The sequence below is a fragment of the Theobroma cacao genome, chromosome 2, assembly GCF_053813885.1.
Source record: "Theobroma cacao isolate CCN51 chromosome 2, ASM5381388v1, whole genome shotgun sequence".
Lineage (NCBI taxonomy): Eukaryota > Viridiplantae > Streptophyta > Magnoliopsida > Malvales > Malvaceae > Theobroma > Theobroma cacao.
Genome location: NC_142640.1, coordinates 47,364,414 through 47,385,803, shown reverse-complemented (window position 1 = coordinate 47,385,803; position 21,390 = coordinate 47,364,414). Strand labels below are relative to the sequence as shown.

Sequence of the window (21,390 nt, the reverse complement as noted above, 5' to 3'; positions counted from 1 at the left end):
TCTTGCAAGGTGTAAGAACAAGGTTAAAGCTTTGGTTTAATGGAAATTGAACTCCACTCTTGATTCCACATGTTAGTGCCATGTTATCCACAAACACTGAGACCTATGCTGCTAACTTTCACATGATTTCAGTCATCACCATCTTACCCCCAAATTGCCAGCTCTTAATTAGTCCTGTTCCAAGCAAAGTCAAAAGTTTATAATTAATGGGTATGAGATTTAGTGTTGATCGCAAGGAGACTCTAGAAATTCCAATCTCAAAGTTCAAAGTCTTATCATGTGTGATTTTATCGAATTTTATATTGAATTTTGTCTATCTATATGTTACTTTATTGAGTTGTTTGTTATTATTTTTCTTATGTTAGAAGTAATAGTCGCCAATAATACATATCTATCTATATATATATATATAATAAAAATGATTGGATTATCGTGATTGTTGTTTTAGTTGTTTATATTTATCTCGTCGAAATATAAATTTATCAATTATTATTTGAAAAACTTATATTGATTAAGAAAATATTGTGCAAATAACACCACTTGTTTTTTCTTCTTTTATTTGCTTTTATCTTTTTGGGTTTTTTTTTTAAATTATATATATATACACGTAGGTTTGTATTATTAGTCATTATCGTTTGGTATGTATAGTACTCAAAATTATTAATTACACTTTAAATATTATTTAAAAATTTATAAATGCAATACGAATTAGATGTTCAATGTTTATAGGATTGTAATTTTTATTTAAAAAAATTTAGTATTATCTTTGTTTATTTGATGTGTTAATTTAAAATTTTTGTAATTAAATATATATTTATTATGGGGTTATTTAAGCATTCATTTGTAAAACTTTTGTGTTGGTTTGATATTAATTAAATTTTAATGCGAAGCCCATTATAATAATAGGTTTGTCAACTTTATTTGCAAACTCTAAATTTTATATAAAAAAATTAATTAAATTTGTCATTATTACATTGTTAATTAACATTTATGTCTCTACTGCTCAAGCAGTACAAATTTGTAAAAAAATAAAATGGCAAGAAAGCGCAATTGTAATAATTTATACTCACTCTACCCCTTATATAAAATTATTGTTATTAATAATTTTTTCTTACAATTTCACTCAAACTCGAAATAAATTTTAAACTCAAAAACACCAAAATCAACAAAAAAATTAATAAATAAATATCGTTCTTGACAAAAAAAAAAAAAACCTTTTGACACGTCTAAAAGACTAAATCACCAGACCAAGAAAAATATTCTATCATGGTTGAATCCATATTAAAAAAATACTCAAGAAGTTAAATTTAAATCAATTTTAAAAATTAACAAAAAAAGGTAAAACAATCAAATTATAAAATCAAAAATCAAAAATAAAAAACAGATGCACACTAAAAAGTTTAGAGTTTGAGTTAATAAATCTTAAACCCAAAACCCAAAAGGAGTAAGAGTTAAAGAAATAAAATGTCATTCCTTGAACAATAGTTAAATATGAAATCACTCTCTGAGAATATTCTATCATGGTTCGATCCACACTCGATCCACATTAGGAAAAGGGAGTGAGGAGGAGATGGATGAAGTTGTTTGGACTTTGGATTTTAGCCACCATTTAAGACCATAAGCATGCGTGATCGATAAGCCATTTTTCTTCACCTTCACTCCCGAGAAAGTCTTCCTTCTCTTTTTTCCACAAAAAAACCCAAACCCTAGATCTCTTTTATTATTTATTTTTGGGTTTTTTTTTTTTTTATATTTCTTGTGACACTCCCCATCTTCACGTCACACTTTTTTGTTGCACTGTATCTTCACACGCACAACACACAACAAAAACTAGAGACCCATTTTCCAGATCTGACTAAATTAGACCAATCCCATTTCCGTATTTTGGTTTGGCTTTGCTTTGGCCCTTTAACTACCCATTTCCTTTCTCATTGCAAATCTTTTATTAGATCGCCTTAAACCCAGAAAAGCAACAAAAAAAACCCAGTTGTTAATTTTTTCACGGAATTACATCTTGTTTTATAAGTTGAATCAGTTTGAGTTAAAAGAATTTTGTTTGTAATTTAACGTGATCCGGTTGGATTTTGTGGGATATAAAATAATTAGATCTGGATTTGGGGTATTTTAATTTATATATGTTGTTTTAGTAGTTTGGGTATCTTTCTTTGGATTGGTTCGAAAGTTTTTCTCAATGGCAATGCCATCGGGAAATGTAGTTTTATCTGATAAAATGCAGTTCCCTGCTACTGCAGCTGCAGGAGCCGGCGGCGGTGGTGCTGTTGGGGCCGTTGGTGGCGGTGGAGGTGGAGGAGGAGAGATCCATCAGCACCACCACCGGCAATGGCTCCCCGATGAGCGTGATGGCTTTATCTATTGGTTGCGTGGGGAATTCGCTGCATCCAATGCTATTATTGACTCTCTTTGTCATCATTTGCGTGAGGTTGGGGAAGTTGGGGAGTATGAAGCCGTCATAGCTTGCATTCAACAAAGGAGATGTAATTGGAACCCCGTGCTTCATATGCAGCAGTACTTTTCGGTTGCTGAGGTTTCCTACGCGCTTCAACAAGTTGCGTGGAGACGGAGACAAAGGCATTATGAGTCGGGAAAAGTTGGGGGAAAGGAGTTTAAAAGATCTGGAATGGGGTTTAAGGGGCAGAGGATGGAGGTGGCTAAAGAAGGGCAGAATTCTGGGGTAGATAGTGATGGGAATTCGACTGTTACTGCAGTTTCGGAGAGAAATGAGAGAGGGAGTGAGAAACGTGAGGAAGTTAAGTCGTGTGGTGAGGTAGGGAAGGTGGAGGATAAGTGCTCAACGTTCACAGAGGATAAAAAAGGTAAGTACTTGGTTCATGTTTCTTTTTTTATCTGTTTTAAGTACATTTTGGTGAATGTTGAATGCTTTAGTGAATGATACTTTCTATTCTTCTAGCTTGTTATGGTTGGTTAGTGGTTTGTGATTTAGAGGGTTGAAATTTGTATTCTAACGGATGCTGTGTGTTGATATTGTTGACTTAGGAACTATCTACTTGCTTAAAATGCTTGGTGTTGCCATATATGCTTCTTTCTTGGATGAGGCATATTATCCAAAACAAGAAAGTAGCCTTTTGTTGTTTGATAATTTTTTTTGTTTTGGGTTTGTAGGATTCTAAAGCAAGCTTTCTTAATTGAAAATTGCTGTCACATTCTCTATTTTCGCTTTTCACCTGAATATGTATATGCCTACCTAATCAACAATTGCACTATTTTTGATGGAATAATTTTGCTTGAAACTGGATTTATGTATTTTAAAAGGCAGGTGTTTTTTTTCATCCCAGAGTGGTGCAGTTGGAGATGGGTGAAAAAAAATTTCAGAGGCATGCATTTAATAACTTATTCGTAATCTTGGAGAGGACAAAGTCCACATACTTTATTACCAAATTCGCTATTAGTTTTACGTGCACATATCAGAATGTGCTGGATGTGATAAATGATTTCAGGTTTCATATTGCGCCAAATATTTGTTTGATGCATTTTTATCTTTGAAAGTATCTCATTAATGCCTTGAATCTCATCAAAACTGTGTTTTGGGATGGGGATTTTATATCAGTGCATAAGGAAATCAATCTGGTTTTAACTTTTAACTCCTAGGGATTTTTCGTTTGCCCTTGATGACTTTGGATTCATTTTCAAGCTTTCCATAGCCATACCACATTGGATAATAATTACTAAATGCTTTTACAAATGCCAGTTGACACCCATTAAATGAAATTATGTATTGTACTTGACGATTTATGTTGTAAGATTAACATTCCTTTTTGTTTTTTGGCTTTGAACCCAGATACTGGTTCTAAACCTCATGCTGGCGATGCAGAATCTGTAACCGAGGATGTAAATGGTGGGTGCACATCAAGCTATAAAGGTACATCCTTTTGCTTCAGTGATGGGTTGCTTTTAGCTCGTAGAAGGTCCTGAAAGGGGAAGCTGCACCATTTATGACTATCAACTGCTGTACATTTAAAGTTCACTAGTCTTGGATTTTTTTTATTGCTAAGACTTGAACTTATCCAAATATATTTACTTATCTATTTTAGAAAAAATCTCCCTCTTTTCCTATTGAGCTAGGAGGTGTGAATAAACTGGGTAGTGTATTGATTGGTTGCATCTTTGATTCAACTCCTGCACCATATGTTGAATTCAGACATTTAACTTGTTCTTTGAATAATTTCTTCATGTTGAACATGTAGTTTCTCTATGTTTTGTTAAATTAATAGTTTTTTATTTATGATTTTTCAGAGAATGATTTATGTTCCATCCAAAACCAGAATGAAAAGCAGAATCTGGCTGCGGGTCCAAAAACTTTTGTTGGTAATGAGATGTTTGACGGAAAGATGGTAATTATTTATAACTTTTATGATGATATATTTGTGAAATTCTGGATGAACTGATAGCTTGCTTTTTTTTCCCCTTCTCTGTTTCTACTTCTTATGGGCAATTATTTTTTTCTTAGGTCAATGTGGTGGATGGGCTAAAATTGTATGAGGAACTGTTTGATGACAAGGAAGTTTTAGATCTTGTATCATTGGTAAATGATTTAAGGGCTGCAGGGAAAAGAGGACAACTTCAAGGTAAATTCTCTTAAAAGTTTCCTTCATTTTTTTTTTTATTTTGGTCCAGCAAGGAGAAAGCAAATCTTTCCAAATTTCATGCAATCATTGGAAGCTTCTAGTTTTTTCCTTGGTTAATTCATCTAATGAGTCATTTTCTCAAGTTGCTGAAGTGACAAGGATAATGAAAAGAAATAAAAATTGCTATTGCACATAGAAGAAAAGGGCTGATTTAGTTGTACGATATATGCTTTAACTAATTTACCTATTTAGGTTGGAGGAATTTTTCCAGCTGTTTTACAGTTAGACTTGTGCTGTAAATGCATGCCTAGACATTGCCCTGGTTCCTGAACATATGAGTGGCTGGAAAAACAGGGCTCATCCTTGTTTCAAGTGACCTAGTTTAGTGTGCTTGCTGGGTCTGTCCTATTCGCAAACCTTCATCTTCTGACTTTTATGAATTTTTGTCACAAGCTTTGAATTAAGTGAAGTAGACCATGGCCATTGAATATAGGTCCCGGCGTGGAACTAGATGTGGATTAGGGCAATGTCATGTCATGTAGTGTAGAGTGATGGTACAGCTAGCTTCTTTCTAACCCACTTTACCTGCGTAACAATAATTGTAGGCTTCTATTTGTTTATTATTTATTTTATTGTTTCATGCTTGTACTGAGCATGGCTACTACTTTTTTAAATGGGTAGAGATCGGGGAGGCTGTTTTTTTGTTGGCTTCATTATTGCATATAGGTTGTCTCTATTGTGACTTTCAAATGAGCTTAATATTAACTGCCTGGGATGAATGTGACTACGTTGTTATATTATAATGATGAGACAAAAGATAAGGTAAAAAGAGGGAAAACATCTTGGTGGTTGGCAATACTAAGTTTCCTTGTACCACTTGTGAGCATGTAACTTAGCTTGGGTTTTGTGTATCAGAGCTAGTTTTTCTATATTAATTTGTGATTGTATCTGCCTTTTTCTCTACTATCATTGTTTTATATTTTAAAGTGATTACTTGGCATGTTAAATTCTAGTGTTAATGTCATTTGGATGATACATTTTATTTTGTTTTGTCAGCTAGACAAATATAGTGAAAAGAGATGTCTGTTTGGTGCCAAACCTTTGAATTATAAGAGATATGGGCATATAATTACATATATTTTTCTTAATATAACTGCTTTCAATGCATGTAAATTGACTGATACATGTTTATTTTGTTGTATAAACCTTGGCCTGGAACTTGGCTCTGCACTTTGAGTATCTGTTTTATTATAAATACCATCTAGAGTGGAAAGGTCCGTGTTCAATAGAAAGCTGTAGGGCTGGCACATTGATAATTTTTATAAACTGGGTTGAGTCTTGCATTCACAAGGGTAGAGGGATTTTGAGCTGGTTAGCATGGTTTCCCTTCTTACTATGGTGCAACTTCTGGGAACCTAATTATGTGGAGTGAAATTATTCCAACTGCACCAAACGTGCACCCAAAATCAAGTTATGTTATAGTATGTAGTAGCCAAAGGAAAAAGTGCATACAAGAAGGGTAAGTGTAAGAATATTGGGAAAGAAAACCTAGAAAATCAAGGGGATGAAAAATTCTAGTGAGATAGTTTTTTTTTCTTTGTTTTTTTTATGTTGCTTTGTTGGGAAGTGGAAGTTGTTGTGGGCTTGAATATGTTATCTTCCAAGATTGAAATCATAAATTGACATCTAGAGAGGTGTTATTCTGGTGGAAGTCAATGGTATGCCCATTTTTCTTCACAGCAAGAAAAGGCTCTTTTTCTTTTTTGGTTTTTCCTTTTTGGTGGAAATCAGTGGTCAAGACCTGGTCAAATATGTTAAAACTGGATAAGACCTGCCATTTGACCAGTCTGGTCGTTATTAGAAGAAGCTTTAGCAGCCTGCTTATGTAAATCTCTAGGTAGCCAGCTATCTTTCCGTAGTTGCATGAAAAAGCAAGAGCTATTTGGCTCAAGTGCACTTGACCTAATTAAAAGAATTAGCTTTTTCATGGCCCAGTGCAGCTAACTACCTATGACTTGATTTCTCAGTTATTTTTACTTCTTGTTTCCTTTTATTATTTCTTTGAAACTTCCTGAAATTCGTATTTAGCCTTAATTCTTCAACGCTTTACAGTTTCCTCATTTTCTTCTTGTATACCTATATTATTTTTACATGCTATGACTTTCTTTTTTTCCTATTTTGCAATCTTTTTTTTTCTGTCTTTTCATTTGCTTGTCAATTCCTTTGAATACATTTTTGTGGAGATTGATAAAGTCAGATTAAACAATTGCATTAAAATTGTATAAAATGTGAAGGGAAAAAATAAAAAACAAATGAGGATTTTTTTACCTTGAATGTGGACTGGCTGGGTTCAACCCTGCCCCCCTTGACTGGTCAGCCTCCAGGCTGGTCTTGTGAATATGATTAAAATAACCAAGTAATGTAGACATAATGTAAAAGTTTTATTGTTATTATTTTTAGAGAAGATGCTTATATGCAAACATGATGTGCTTATAAAATTGGCTTTTAAGCACATAAATATTTACCAAACCAATTTGGCATATCTTAATGTTAGAAAGTATTTACAGCATTTAAAATAAAAACTCTATAAATATGCATCAATTAGGCTATTTTGTTTGTCATTAATCTATATGTTAAGTTGTTAACATACTAAATAGCTTAAATGATCAGTTTAGGACCTTGAAGTTCATTACCAGTTGGTGCTCTCTCCTAGGATCCTATTCCAGTCCTATCTTATGTCCATCATTTGTCCACCCCATTTCTGCATATTTTCGCTTTCAGGCTGTATCATAATCATAGTTAATAGGCTTGCAGCATCATAATTTTAGGAACTATTGTTAATAGTTTTATCGATCATGCAATTTTTCTGGGTCAACCTGGGACTTTGGAATGCATCTGCTAAGTACTGTTCTGGGGATGGTTGAAGGTGCTAGTATTTCTATTACTACCATTGTTGTTAATATCTTTTAAATTTCTGATGTTGTTAGTGTACTATGGCCGATTTCTGTATTACGGAACAGATAATTTTGCTGCTGCTTAAGCTGATTGTGTTCTTTTAATTTCTGATCAATCTTGGAATAATGTTGGTTCAGTCTGGTAGTGCATTTTCTTGGGTGCTGAATGTTTGTAAAAGTACCATCTTTGCATTCAAATATCAGTAATAGCTGAATTGTTACATGCCAATTGACAAGAAGCAGGTCAGACATATGTGGCTGCAAAAAGACCTATGAAGGGACATGGTAGAGAGATGATTCAATTGGGCCTTCCAATTGCAGATGCACCACTAGATGATGAAAATGCTGCAGGGACTTCCAAAGGCATGTTCCTATGATGAGCCTTTGCCTCCTTGATTCCTACACTCGCCCACCCACCAAAACACACACATGCACACAGAAAGTAATAATATATATTTTAAATTTTCACAAAGAATTTTTTTAAAAAAGTTTAAAGTAACAAATAATTTATATATCTTTCTAATTTGATTTAACTTAAGTAGATCGGAGAATAGAAGGCATTCCTCCCTTGCTGCAAGATACTATTGAACGTTTGGTCAACTTGCAAGTTATGACTGTGAAGCCAGACTCTTGCATCATTGATGTCTATAATGAGGTGGGTAAAAATGGTGCTTTCTGATGGTTTTTGTAAAATGAGATAGCTTTATGGCTTATGTTATCGTGGTTTTTTTAGGGGGATCATTCACAGCCTCGCATGTGGCCACCATGGTTTGGAAAGCCTGTTTGCATCATGTTTTTGACTGAGTGTGACATTACATTTGGAAGGGTGGTAATTGTAGCTGATCATCCTGGGGACTATAGAGGCTCTTTAAAGCTTTCTCTGGCACCTGGGTAATTTTTTCACTTTTTCTGGATCCTACAACCATCACGGTGCTTCAATGTGCTTGGAAAATGGGACATTTGTAGATTAGAAGAATATCCATGTTTTTCCAGATTACTAAGTTTGAGTAATTTAGCTATTAAGTCAATCCTAAATGAAACTGGTAATAATACTTCTAAGGAATAGAGTCCCCACATCTAATAGAATACTGATGGTTATTGAAAGGTATTCTTTCTTAGCATTTCTTCCTCATTGAGGTCAAGTAGATTCTCTTCTTTTGTTTCATATTCTTGAGATTGTATTTTATAACTATCATGCAGATCTCTCCTTGTGATGCAAGGAAAATCAGCTGATTTTGCCAAACATGCACTTCCCTCTGTCCGAAAGCAACGCATACTTGTTACATTTACCAAGTATTGTCAACCAAAGAAGTCTACGACTGACAACCAGAGGCTTTCTTCACCATCAGTCTCTCAGTCTTCCCAATGGGGTCCACCACCTAGTAGATCACCAAATCGTATTCGGCATTCTGCTGGTCCCAAGCATTATGCAGTAATACCAACAACTGGTGTATTGCCGGCCCCACCAATTCGGCCACAAATTCCACCTTCAAGTGGTGTTCAACCTTTATTTGTGCCTACTGCAGTCGCTCCTGCAATTTCTTTTCCTGCTCCAGTTCCGATCCCACCTGGTTCGACTGGGTGGCCAGCTGCCCCAAGGCATCCTCCACCTCGTCTCCCTGTTCCGGGCACTGGAGTTTTCCTACCTCCGCCAGGCTCTGGTAATTCATCATCTCAACAGTTGTCAACTACTGCAACTGAACTTAACATTCTTGTGGAGACCACTTCCCCACGGGAAAAAGAGAATGGTTCTGTGAAACCCAATCATCATACAACTTCTCCTAGGGGTAGGTTGGATGGAAAATCTCCAAAGCAGGACTGCAATGGAAGTGTAGATGGAGCTGGCAGTGGGAGAGCTTTGATGAAGGAAGAACAGCATTGTGCTGACAATAGTGTCAAGCAAACCTGCTAGTGCACTTTAGAGAGAGAGAGAGAGAGAGAGAGAGAGAGAGAGAGAGAGAGAGAGAGAGAGAGAGGGAGGGAAAGGAGGTAGGCTGTGAACTGCAATGAGTTTAAGGCAAATGTAAAGAGCGGCGACACGTGAGACTTTTGACATTTAATACCAGTAGGGGGAGAACAAAGGGAGGGAAGAATGTCTCAGTTCTCTCTGCAATCTATTCTGTTCTCTTTTCCATTTTTTGTTGTTTTATTATATGGACGCTCACACTAGGTGGAAAACTCCATTCTTAATTTAACTGTGGTTCTTTTTAATATGTGGTTCAAAAGTTTTCTTAATCAGGAACCATTTTGGGATGCTTAGGAAATTTACCATGCCGGAAAGATGTATTGAGTTACAGATGAAGCAAGTTATTAGGGTTGGCGCTGTATGCTAGCTGCTTAATCCGGTGAAATCCCTCTCTCCTTTAATGATTCAGAGCTTTTTCCCCTCTTCTTTCATGTTTCCTTTACGCTAGAGATAAATGCTTACCAAGCGACCATCTTCAATTCTCTGTACTGCACTCTTGCGGACTTAATCTCGCACTGGATTAAAAGCAAATAGTTCATATTCGATTGTTGACTTCTTTTTACGCTTAGAGAAACCCACTGACGAGGAGCCCTGGGGAGTAAGGAGTTCATATTTGGCCTTCATGCTACCTCTTACATTTGAAAGCAACGGCTGCACCAAAATGTAGTTTTCAGCAGCATCTACAACCTTTCCTTCTATATTCAACCAAATCTTTTTTTGAAAATTAAGAATCATTCATTCCAGAAAGGTAGACCAAAAACAAAACAAAGGAGGGTAGAAGACTGATTGGCAGCCAGTCTTGACCCTCCCAACACAAACTGGAAACAAAAACACCAGTACCCCCCTCCTTCAGCAGACACAGAGTAACCAACTCTTTCCCTATTTACAAGTGGACTCAAAAAACCTACGCTAACAGGTGGACAACAGACTAAAAACCAGACAGAACAAAGTAAGACATAAGAACGAATTCACTGTTCCCAACACTTGCTAAATCTGAGCACCAAAACAGGAGACCTGGTGCGAGTCCATCCAGTAAAAATCAGCACCTATCCCTCCTGCAATCCAGAGTCAAAATTAAAAGCCAACAAAACTCAACCACATAGATCGACCAACATCAACAGTCGCCCTCCTCTGATAATTAGTGCAGGACTTGCAGCAGGTCGTTAACTCTTTCAACCCCCAACTTGGCAAGATTATCCGCCATCACATTACCTGACCTCTGGATATGAAGGATCTGCCACCTAGGGACCTTTCGGAGCATTGCCTTGATCTTAAGAACCAGATTTCTTTTTTTTGAAGATTAAAAGTATTTCCATTAAATCAGGGTGAAATCCCCTATGTACACAAAAAGGAAGGGACTATGAGAGACTTGGTCCAGGTGCCCTTCCTGAAGCTTGGCATACAAAAAAGCCAGCTGAAAACAAAATACTATACAACTACAAAATATGATATTAGCAAGACTCAAAGAAGTTACAGCCAGCCTTAACAGCCAGAAAGGGCGAAGGGAGAGCAAGAGTGAGAAACATGACCATTTTGGATGTTTCTCCCTCTTGCAAATCCATACTCAAGCAAAACAACCCAAAAAGCTATTGGCCTTATTATGCAAAAAGTGATTTGCACCAGCAACATAGCAGTAAATACAGTCAAAAGCATGCCCAATCACTCAAGCAGTTATGGAAACACACATAGCAGATCATGGGCTCTATCAATCCCAGACTTGGCCTTAAGAACCAGATTTCTAAGCCTCCAGTGAGAGGAAGAAGGCTTTGAAACCCAAGTATCTGCATTTTTGGAATCACTTTCCACCACTAGACCAAAACCTTTCAACCAAATTGAGGCAGCATTTATCAATATTCAGCGACTTGTTCTTGCATTGACATCTTAAGTACTTCATGTTAGCAAAAAATGATAAAAAATAAGTGAGCCGCTAAATAATTGCCTTCTCTTCTATCATGGTTCGTTTTGCACTCCCAAGAACATATCATTTGTGCTTTAACGTCCATGATGATAGGGCCAGCATGGAAACCCTCAGTTAACAACTTATTGCAAATCCACGAAGCTGACGCGTATTCCATCTCCTCAATATCTTGTTTATCTGGAAAATCCGAATATAGCTATCTTTTTAAGTGTCAAAGATTCCTTTGTTAAGCTGAAGAGCAATATCAATAAATTCAGATTCTTCATGCATATTGCGATGATTCAATAGCTCTAAATCATGGGAAAGGTCGCGAAGTTTGGATCCGCTAACACTAATGATCATGATCAAGAATACTCAAAACTTGCTACACATCGGTCCCAAAAACATCACAAATTATGGAATTTATTGTTTTGCAACCCCAACAAAGTATTTAGCTGTACTAGTCCTCAACAACGTGAAACTTCTCATCAACTTCCTTATGATGTAAGAAACTCTGGATTGTGAATGTGTTCCTCGACATATCCGGGTTCGAAAAATGTTGATGGTTAACATCCATTGGTTGATCAGGTCCTGGCTTGAGCAAGTTCTCATGATAATTTTGATCATTCATTTTGTCGATTGGAGATGTGGAGGTGTCAATAATAAATTTTAGAACATTGTGATGCTTGCTTGATGTTTGCAATCGCTGTGTCCCAAGCCAAGCACCAAACTCCTTTTCAACAGCAACAAAAATCATCGGAGAATCCTGAACCGATTGATGAGTGTCATCATTGAAGAAAACATTCAGGTTTCTCAGTCTTTGAAAGAGATCGTCAAGTCCAGGATCATTAAATCGGCAGCGGTAATTGGCCAGTGCTTCACCTTTGAATTAACATTGGACCTTCGTTTACCGCAGTGAATGCTAACGGTTTTTTCCAGTGACCTGCCATGACAAATGTGCCTAAAACTCCTTTTGTTGTAACCCCATAGCAACAGATTCTTGATACCTTCCATAGCTGATTCTAAAACCCATCGAGAGCTTTGCTTGTAAAAATATTTATTGCAATTGGCTTAGGATGAACACTCAACAATGTACCCTTATTCCGAAGAAAAAAAGGATTGGGTTTGAGTTTCCCGAGGAAAAGAACACCAACATAAAAATACCCAGACAGTAATCTGAGTGGGCTTGTACCCATCTCTTCCCTGTTATTGTGTCCTTTTCATCATTAGTAATCTGATTTGGCCCTTTGCCCATCTTAGTAGGTTGTATTATTAATTCTTTCTATTAGTCTAATACTAGAAATATGGTGAAACAAACTAAAAGAAATGGGGGACAAGGACATGGAGCATCCTAGACTGATTTTGCATAATTTCCTGACAGAAGAAGAATGCAAGGTTAATAGCGCCAAATTGCCAATCATTTATTCATCGTTTTAGCAAAATCTTCTTTGATGTTTATTGTTTGAGATAAATTGAAATATGAAAGTTGAAACAGGAACTGGAGTTCATACACAAGAGCTGTAGCACGGTGGGGTACAGACCCAACGTATTTTCCACAACACTGTCTCATCTCATCGCTACTAACTCTCCTCATCTGATCATCCCTTTTCTTCCCATTAGAGGTCCTTTCCTTTTCTTCTTCTGTTCTCCTTTTTTTTTTTAAATAAAATTTATCAAATTTCATTATTATTTATAGTATTTTTTAAAATTTGATTACAGATAGATTGAAGGAGAAGGTAGAGGAGATCTTTGGGTGCGAATATGAACTTGTCACCGAGTTCACTGGCCTTATCAGGTTCTTCTCTTTCTTGTTGTTCACGGGGATAGTTAAATTTGTAGCAGAATATGACTTGATAATTTTGTTAAAAGTACCAAAAGCCTGAATTCAGAAAATCAACAACAAGCAATTGCTAATTTCCTTTGGTAATTAAATCTGTGTTGCATTTGCTTGTTTATTCACTTTACCCCTTGATTAGTGTAATGATTAACATGCACCATATATATCAGTTGGAGCAGAGGAGCAAGCATTGGTTGGCATAGTGATGATAACAGGCCCTATCTCAAACAACGGGATTTTACGGTGCGTGCATAGCTTTTGTGAAATAATGTCCCTCGCAATTAGTCTTCTGTTGATAAGTGTTGCTGAGGGTGTTTTTCTTTTCCAATTACACTTTTTTCTGCTTTTCAAAGGCAGTCTGTTATTTGAATAGTCATCAAAAGGATTTCAAAGGTGGATTATTTCATTTCCAAGATGGGGAACCCAAAACAATTGCGCCGTTGGCCAGAGTAAGTGCAGCTGTTAAAGGTTTACTTAAGACATTTCTTCTCTTAGTAATATTTGCATGATAATATACAAGCTTGAGTTTAGGTCTCAGAAACAGTTCCAATTGATGCTTGATTTATTTATTTATAAAGCTGTAATAAATCTATCAACTGATCTAATATCTGTCCAGGAGTTAAGCATTCTATACACATCAAAAGGATATATGTTTTGAAGTATTTGGAAATGAGATCATATTGTAGGCAATATGATCTTGACATGGAACTAGTATTATTTATGACTAATTTGGGAAGTACCTTTGCAGGGGTTTTAGGACTTAAATAAGGGGTAGAAAAGGTCTAGGCTCTGGACTCTTTGAGTTGTCAGTTGCAATGAAGGGACCCTGATGAAATCTGATTGTTTGAAGCAGCTAGGCACAAACAGCTGTAAGGTTGTAAAGTTAGGGTTTGAAAGGTTTAATGACAAAATTCCAGGTCTAACAATAGAGAGTTGGGAGAAGACAATGAGAATATGTTGCAAGAAATATTCTTTCAACTTTATGTGTTCTCAGTATTCATGCCTCAATAATTTATCACTCCAAAATCTACTAAAATATGAAGACTAGGTAGGTGTTTGTGGAGATTGTTGGATTTTTTGTCTTGTGAGGACTTGGAGTTCAATAGTAATGAAAACACTTATAGTAACCTTAGAAACTTATGTATACACAGGACTTTGATCTCCAAGAAGACTTGATTAAATTATAAAATACGCCTAAATTTCAGAGTTAGAACTTTGCCTCTCTGTATAGAATTCAGTTGGTTGCTAAGACTATGTTTGCCTAATAAAAAATAAGGTATAAGGAAACTTTTTCATTCGTGACTTATCTTGGCTTCAGTGCAGAAGCAGCTATGTTGCATTGGATTAGTGATCAAGGCTAGTGATAGCATGTTTACTCAGTAGTTTTGATATAACATTTGATTGATACTCACTGAGTTATTGTATATCAGGATGCTGTAATGTATACAGCTGACAGCCGCAATACTCATTCTGTGGATGAGGTACTTTCAAGATCTCTCTCTCTCTCTCTCTCTCTCTGGGTCTCTGTTGTGGGTGAAAATCTAAAAAAAGATTTTCCAATTCTTCTATAAAAGCAAAAGGATACTATTAGGGATTCAAGATGGTAAGCTGAATCTCTAGCTGCTCAGTGCTTAGGCTTGATCTCAGTCTCAAAGGGAAAATTTCAATCTTGATTTGAGCTAGGAAATTATTGTTCAAACTTGTCTTAGAGGAGATATGTTCTTAGTGAATAATTACACAAGTTTTCCTTTTTCTTTCATGCATTAAAAATATGAGAAAAATTGAAAACTATGATGTAAGTGGCTATAAAGTAATTTCAGAAAAAGAAGTGCTCAGAAAGTAATGTGATGGAATGTAAAAAAAGGGTGCTTTAGACCATATCTTGTTTGCTGCCGCATTTTTTAATTTTGCTTTGTTTTTGTATAAGAAAGTTTTAATTATGGCTTGGTTGTTGTCAATGAAATCCTAGGTTGAATAAATTTACATAAAATCCATGAAAAATTATTCAGCATTGTTTTCTAAAGCTCAGTCAAAGCCATGGTTCTGCTTAGACTTGCCCTTTTCTAACAAAAGAGATTCATTTTGAAGCTTTAGTATGGTATGAAAATCAAATCAAAAGACTGAAACAAGCCAATTATTTATTTTTATTGAATTACAATATAATGGAAATTATGGTGGCTTTTCTTTATTTTCTGTCCTGCTCTCAGATATCCCTTCTTTTTTCTGTGTTTGCATACTGTATGCAATAGTAAATAACAGGAGAATCTTTCACTTTTTAAAAATTTTTGATAGCGTGTATTAGATGAGTGATTTTAGATTGGGGCCAGAAGGAGCTTCATGCAAAAAAAAACACCTATTTGTTTTTCCACATATAGTTCTCCTATTTGCACTCCTTTTTGTCTCTACTACTGCATTGAGCTGTGGCCTGTGGTCCTGGACGTTGTTTCAACGTCTTTATTTCTGACAGCATTTTATGGTGCTGATGTATTAGATCATTTGACAGGTAACTGAAGGAGAACGGCTAACGCTTACTTTATGGTTCAGCCGTGATAGTTCCCATGATGAGGATGCTAAACTTATTCCTCTACTTGCAGAAAGCCTATTACACAAGTCAAATAATGTGCTGTGTTCATTCCTACCTTTGCCAGCATCGGATAATATGTATTGGTTTGCTCCTAATCAAGCTTCTCATCAAGAATTGGGTTTTGATATTCGCTTGGGAAGATTGCATTCTCTTGGATTTGATGTATATTATTCTCAAGGCAGGAGCTTTATCTCAGATTTATCTGAACTGCTCATGGAACCAATGCAATTAGCAAGAGGACATCAGTTGCTTGACCATGAATTTGCCAATGTTTTGCATGCACTTCAGGTATTCTTACTATTGGTTTTTCAAGTTAGGGTTTGATACATGTTATGTAATCAGATATGAAGATATGTGAACTTGTTCATGAGATGAACTTAGTATACTCATTGTGATTCCTAAAGCTGTTTTTTACTCACTGCTGCTCATTTTCTCTTTCTGGGTTATTTCCATAGAAATTGAGGTAGCAACTACTACCCAAAAAATCTGTAGGATGGCTGCTACTTGATTAGATAATCTTTATAACTTCTAATGAGTGCATTGAAGGACTGGTGTCAAGAATGATGAATAAGCCATTTAATTTCAATAATATAAGTGATGCATTGAAAAGGTTAATGTACTTTCCTAATGAGATGATATTTTGCAAGCTGTCTCCCAGCAAAAGAAAGAAAAAAGAAAAGAGAAAGAAAAGAATTGATCCATACGTTCTTTAGCAGTTGCGTGGCATAAAGTCTTTTCAGCAATTCTTCATCCAGTTTCAATGGCAATTTAGCTTTGCTGAAATTCTTCATATCACTTTGCACATATCATTTGCAAATTTCTTTCAGCAGAACCTTCTACTTTAAAATCATCGTGGTGATGGTAACCCGAGTCAATCTCTTATGATGAACAGGTGGTGCAATTTTATTTTTGGAAAGGGTGCAAATCTCAAACTTTCACAAATGAAGTTCAATCTGGCAAGGCGGTACAATTATCACAATCACAATGCGAGCAAATTAGTCAAGTGAAATCTGTTTTTCTGAAGGATACTAAACTGGTGGAGACTGTTTTTCGAAGTGTGGAGCAACAGTCCTTTGATGCAGCCACTTTTTCCGCTGCAATCACTGCTTGTGAAGATTATTTCTGTAAGTTACATAAAGAAATCTTAATGAGCTTGCCACAATGGAGAGCTCATCAAGCTATATACAGTTGTTCAATTTGATGTGTCTTGACTCTTGACAAACTTACAGTTAGAGATCCCTGGTGCTCTTGTGATAAATATCACTATTTTTTAGCTAGTTGGGTTGTTAGATTTTATAGCTCAAAATTGTTTTGGTTTTTGATCAAATATTACTTATGTCCCTAATTTAACAGTGTGCCATGTAGGTTGACCTTAAGACCCATGCAGTTAAGATCATCCCAGGGTGACTGAAAAAAAAAATGCTGTGGTTGTCTATACTTGGAGTTCTTTTTGTCCAATTAGGAGGCATCTTCTACAAAATAAGTAATATTGCAGTCGTCAATTTTTAGGGAATTCAAGCAATTCGTTCAGGTCTCAATGACCATTATAGAATCGGGAGGACCTATGATCCAAGTATAATTATCAGCTTATACAGCGTCTATAGGAAGCTTGTATGTGTTTTAAGATGATACGGCTGTTTGCCTAAGGTTGGCTGAGGAGTAGGTGTTTCCCTAATGCCTCCTCAACCTCCTTTAAGGACAAGTTACAACTTGAGTAGCTGAGCAAAAAAAAAAAAAAAAAGTTACAACTTGAGTAATTCTGAATCTTCTAGCCATAGCTTGAGCCAATAGCTGACTCACCTAAGTTCCAGATGGATCATGCTTTATGGTTTTGTCTTGAGATACCCCTCAATCGTAGTAGATACCATCAATCCAGAAAACTTCAAATAAGTTATGCAATTTGGACAAAATAATTAATCTGGTGACAGAGTCATGACTTAATTTTTGTAGTACATGGATGAATAATATGCATGTTATTAAATTGTGAATTAAATGACAAAAGGATTATATTTACCTTTGCGATACATGTTCGATGCTTGCAAGAAAGTCTTGCTGATAGTGACTATTAAAAGGACTGGTGGCAAGTTTGGAGGATACTTGAGTTTTACCATCGTTTAAGCTCTTGAACTCCTGGAAGGATCTTTTCCTTATAGTTCTCCATTATTGATAGAATTGTCCCTTCTCATATTCTGCATATTGGGCCTTCTTGTTTGGCACAATGTGAATGCAATGTAATTTTCCTTCTTTTGCATCCAGTGACATGGAAGAAAACACTAGCATCTTAACTTTTAGTAAATCACCAAAAGGTGAATTTGGGATTGTTTACACGTAGTTGTAAATATACATTAGTAAATATGGTTTGAATATGAAATATTTTGAGCACAATCTTAGCTTAGAATTTGAATATTTCAGTTTCACCCAACTGGCTGCAATTGCAGCACCTTTGTAGAACTCTAGCTGAACTTTGCTTTTCGAAATCAACTTTTGTCTGGTAGTATTATCTTTGCAAATCTCTTGCACTTGGCTTACTTATCTTGAAGTTGAAAAGCAGTAACTTCTGCAATAACCCTCTGATTTATAGATTGAATTGGTCTAATTAAGCGTCTGAATGCAGTTCTTTGGAGATGTTCCATGTATGTAAAACTTTGCCGTAAATATCATAGAATGCGATATGAGCTTTGCGTTGAGTCATTTGCATAGACATAAATCCTTGCCCATCGTAGTAAAACTTGAGTTCCTTTGGATCCCACCTATGCACATCATCTTTCCATGCCTTCGAGCCACCACCAGTCGTTAAATATTGAATTTGGCTGCATTTATAACTGTTGGTTGGATGTTCTTAATTGTTCTCATAAAATCTCAAAAAATGTTAGACAATATTACCTGTTTTTGTCACTGATGTGTTCCAAGCAGTGATCGTGGCCGTTAATGTACATATCTACACTGTTTGCCTGAGAGAAAAAAGGTATAATTTCCGTTATAAACATAATGAAATAGAAAATGCAATTGATATCTTTGTTGGTAGCGTAGATTATATTACTTCAAGGATGGGTACAAGTTGTTCGACCAGCTCTTTAGTGACACCATGGTGTCCAGCACTTTTGATTGTATGGTGTCCGACCACTATCTTCCATTTTGCATTAGATTTCTTTAATGCTGCATCCACATCCTGCTTGAAACCAAGAATACTTTTCCCTTTTTAACTTTTTTTCTTTGTGTTATTGATATTATAATGTGCCTTAGCTATCAAATATAAAGGATCATCCTATGACTTCACCTTGAGGAGATTTGAAAGATAATCTTCCCTTGGAGAGACACCTTTCCAGTCATAGACATCATCCCCTGGATCTGTGAAATACTTGTCAACAAATGGAGTCGTATCCACGAAGAAAAACTCTACAAACTCTGCCAAAGACATGACAACAGTCGTAAGTATACTTGAATTGAGAACTGAAAATGTGAGAATGCTGCAGTTTTCCTTACCAGCTTTGAGAATAAATGATCTCAAGCAAAGCCACCTCTTGTCTTTTTCTCTAAGGATGGGACTCAATTGTGCTTCAACATCACCTCTATAGTCATGATTGCCCAAAACTGACATAAAATACCCTTTTCTCAGTTAACCTTGTTAGTGCCAAAATGAACAACAATAGATGCTATATTTATATGTAATTATAAAGTTAATAGTTAAGGAAAGTACAGATTTGATTGAAGTATTTATTCGTTTACCATTGTACCATTGCTTTTTCAAACTTGGGGCTGTGTAGATTGCGGTGAATGACTGATTGAATGCAGGATCATCTACTCCTGTCAGGCCATCTTCATAAAAGTTATCCCCCGTCGAAATCACAAAGTCTATGTCTAGTTTCTGACCCACCAGTCCCATCTATAACACATAAAACACAAGGGGAAAATATTAGGGTAAAGAAAATAACAAATAAAACTGACTTTTTTCGTAAATAATAATAATAATAATATAGTTTGATTTGACAAAGTGATGATGGGAATTCACTGAAAAGTTTATAGTATAATATACTTATTTGGTGTAACATATAATTTTAATACAGTGAAAACTAAAAAAATGCTATTAATTATATTTTTCATTAGCAATTAATAGAGTGTAATCAAATGCCAACAATTAATAGCAAAAGACATTTAATAGCATTATTGAAAAAATGGTCCTCAAAAATCAAATTTGGTGCTGTGATGAGTAGTACTAATTGATTCTACACTTCTATCTCTGCTACTTATCTCTCTATGACAAAATTATATTAAATAATTTAAAAGTAAGATTTATCTATTTACAATAGATCAACTTATTCATAAATGTAATAATTAAGTACCGTATTATTAGTTCCTATAGTATAGTGGTAATTTTATTTTATTTTTCTGCAGTGGTGATATAACATTTGTCAGCAGAAACCATGATCGAAACGCATTGTTAGTTAGTTAGCAAAATCACTAGGAAGTTTCATGCATGTAATCATCATGTCACTTTAAAATATGTACGAAAATAGTTAGCATTAAGGATTGACTAAGCTCAAGTGTTGAAAAGAGATTTTAAGTTGAAGTTAAAAAAGAAAAAAAAATTGACCTGAAATGCAACTTTAGATTGATTGTATAGTCCTTTTCTTCCCCAATCTCCAACCACCAAAAAGCTGAGAGACCCGTTCGGTTTCACCGGATGCTGAAAACGCTGGAGCTCGGCCACGGAAGACTCCGACGACAGCCATAGCCAAGCACTAATCAGGAGAACGGAGATATGAATGGTTCTGCGAGACGACGGAAAAGCCATTGTGTAGAAGAAAATGGAGAAATGATTTGTATTATTTGATGACCAAACATTAATTGTTGAGGAATACAAGGCAGGGCTTTTTTCGGCTGCTTTGGTGACGATAACAATTACTTGAGAAACTTAGTCTCTTAATTCAAAGGTTGATATGTCGAATATCCCTCTGAAGTCTGAATAATATATAAATATATTACAAAGAAAATTGAAAAATAATTGCCTGTAAGAAAATTGAGGGAGGAATTTCTTTAGCGTAGAGAAATGAAAAAGGTCATTGCATGGTACCACATATATATGTGTTGTAGGAGCAAGAAGGAAAGAATCCGAATGATACTTAAACCACCTATGTTTGACTTGATGAATGGTTTTAAATTACGACAAGTACTTGCTTCTAAGAGATGGAAGGTTTAATCGGACATTAATGGTACATTTAAATATTTAAGAATATAATTTTTTTGACGTGTTTAATGTAATTACAAGCAAACAGTAAAGAAATTGTCCCTTTACAATTTTAGGAAAGAAATTGTTATTTAACTGTTAGAATAATATAGCAAGGATGCTTATTCAATTTCTTCCTTTTGTTTGTGTTCATATAAGTTTAATAGAGTTTTTTTTTTATTAAAATTTCGTAATTATTCAATCTTAATAAGTGATTTAATTATATTTTATATATTATGTGGATTTTGCATTCATGAATGATTTAGATTTATATAATTATATATAATTAAGGGTAGGCCAAGTGAAGCCCTTCTATTTTTATAT

The 21,390-nt window shown here is 35.4% G+C and overlaps 3 protein-coding genes across 5 annotated transcripts; 2 read left to right on the top strand and 1 right to left on the bottom strand.

Annotated features, from left to right (window-relative positions):
- Window positions 1-1,512: 1,512 nt before the first annotated feature.
- On the top strand, window positions 1,513-9,769 carry LOC18610002 (hydroxyproline-rich glycoprotein family protein). Of its 3 annotated transcripts, none has more exons than XM_088804013.1 (8): window positions 1,513-2,834; window positions 3,818-3,898; window positions 4,273-4,370; window positions 4,487-4,604; window positions 7,796-7,921; window positions 8,101-8,213; window positions 8,292-8,449; window positions 8,759-9,769. In XM_088804013.1, exons 1-8 carry the CDS (start codon window positions 2,192-2,194, stop codon window positions 9,468-9,470), a joined length of 2,049 nt encoding a protein of 682 aa, XP_088660139.1. In that variant the 5' UTR covers window positions 1,513-2,191; the 3' UTR covers window positions 9,471-9,769. The 3 variants fall into 3 exon arrangements, with proteins under 3 accessions (XP_088660139.1, XP_088660141.1, XP_088660140.1); XM_088804015.1 differs by having other exon boundaries at window positions 1,514-2,834; window positions 7,802-7,921; XM_088804014.1 differs by having other exon boundaries at window positions 1,514-2,834; window positions 7,799-7,921.
- A 2,686-nt stretch (window positions 9,770-12,455) lies between these two features.
- LOC18610000 (2-oxoglutarate (2OG) and Fe(II)-dependent oxygenase superfamily protein) lies at window positions 12,456-17,119 on the top strand. Its single transcript, XM_018116148.2, has 8 exons — window positions 12,456-12,816; window positions 12,917-13,043; window positions 13,141-13,216; window positions 13,429-13,501; window positions 13,612-13,707; window positions 14,689-14,739; window positions 15,762-16,130; window positions 16,735-17,119. The coding sequence occupies exons 1-8, from the start codon at window positions 12,748-12,750 to the stop codon at window positions 17,041-17,043; spliced, it is 1,170 nt and encodes a 389-aa protein (XP_017971637.2). The 5' UTR covers window positions 12,456-12,747; the 3' UTR covers window positions 17,044-17,119.
- Window positions 17,120-18,103: 984 nt separating this feature from the next.
- Window positions 18,104-20,902, bottom strand: LOC18609999 (purple acid phosphatase 8-like). Its single transcript, XM_007045400.3, has 7 exons — window positions 20,434-20,902; window positions 19,569-19,725; window positions 19,326-19,433; window positions 19,120-19,247; window positions 18,883-19,011; window positions 18,726-18,793; window positions 18,104-18,652 (listed from the first exon to the last, which is right to left on the bottom strand). The coding sequence occupies exons 1-7, from the start codon at window positions 20,632-20,634 to the stop codon at window positions 18,439-18,441; spliced, it is 1,005 nt and encodes a 334-aa protein (XP_007045462.3). The 5' UTR covers window positions 20,635-20,902; the 3' UTR covers window positions 18,104-18,438.
- Between the last annotated feature and the right edge of the window lie 488 nt (window positions 20,903-21,390).

Bases quoted from the DNA above. Each gene is read 5' to 3' on its own strand.
- LOC18610002 (XM_088804013.1), top strand. From the start codon at position 2,192: ATGGCAATGCCATCGGGAAATGTAGTTTTATCTGATAAAATGCAGTTC. The intron at 4,605-7,795 runs GTAAATTCTCTT...CCAATTGACAAG, and splicing joins GAAAAGAGGACAACTTCAAG to AAGCAGGTCAGACATATGTG. The intron at 7,922-8,100 runs GCATGTTCCTAT...TAACTTAAGTAG, and splicing joins TGCTGCAGGGACTTCCAAAG to ATCGGAGAATAGAAGGCATT.
- LOC18610000 (XM_018116148.2), top strand. From the start codon at position 12,748: ATGGGGGACAAGGACATGGAGCATCCTAGACTGATTTTGCATAATTTC. The intron at 13,044-13,140 runs GTCCTTTCCTTT...ATTTGATTACAG, and splicing joins CCCTTTTCTTCCCATTAGAG to ATAGATTGAAGGAGAAGGTA. The intron at 13,502-13,611 runs GTGCGTGCATAG...TGCTTTTCAAAG, and splicing joins TCAAACAACGGGATTTTACG to GCAGTCTGTTATTTGAATAG.
- LOC18609999 (XM_007045400.3), bottom strand. From the start codon at position 20,634: ATGGCTTTTCCGTCGTCTCGCAGAACCATTCATATCTCCGTTCTCCTG. The intron at 19,726-20,433 runs GTCAATTTTTTT...TATGTGTTATAG, and splicing joins AATCTAAAGTTGCATTTCAG to ATGGGACTGGTGGGTCAGAA. The intron at 19,248-19,325 runs GTAAGGAAAACT...TGTCTTTGGCAG, and splicing joins ATCATTTATTCTCAAAGCTG to AGTTTGTAGAGTTTTTCTTC.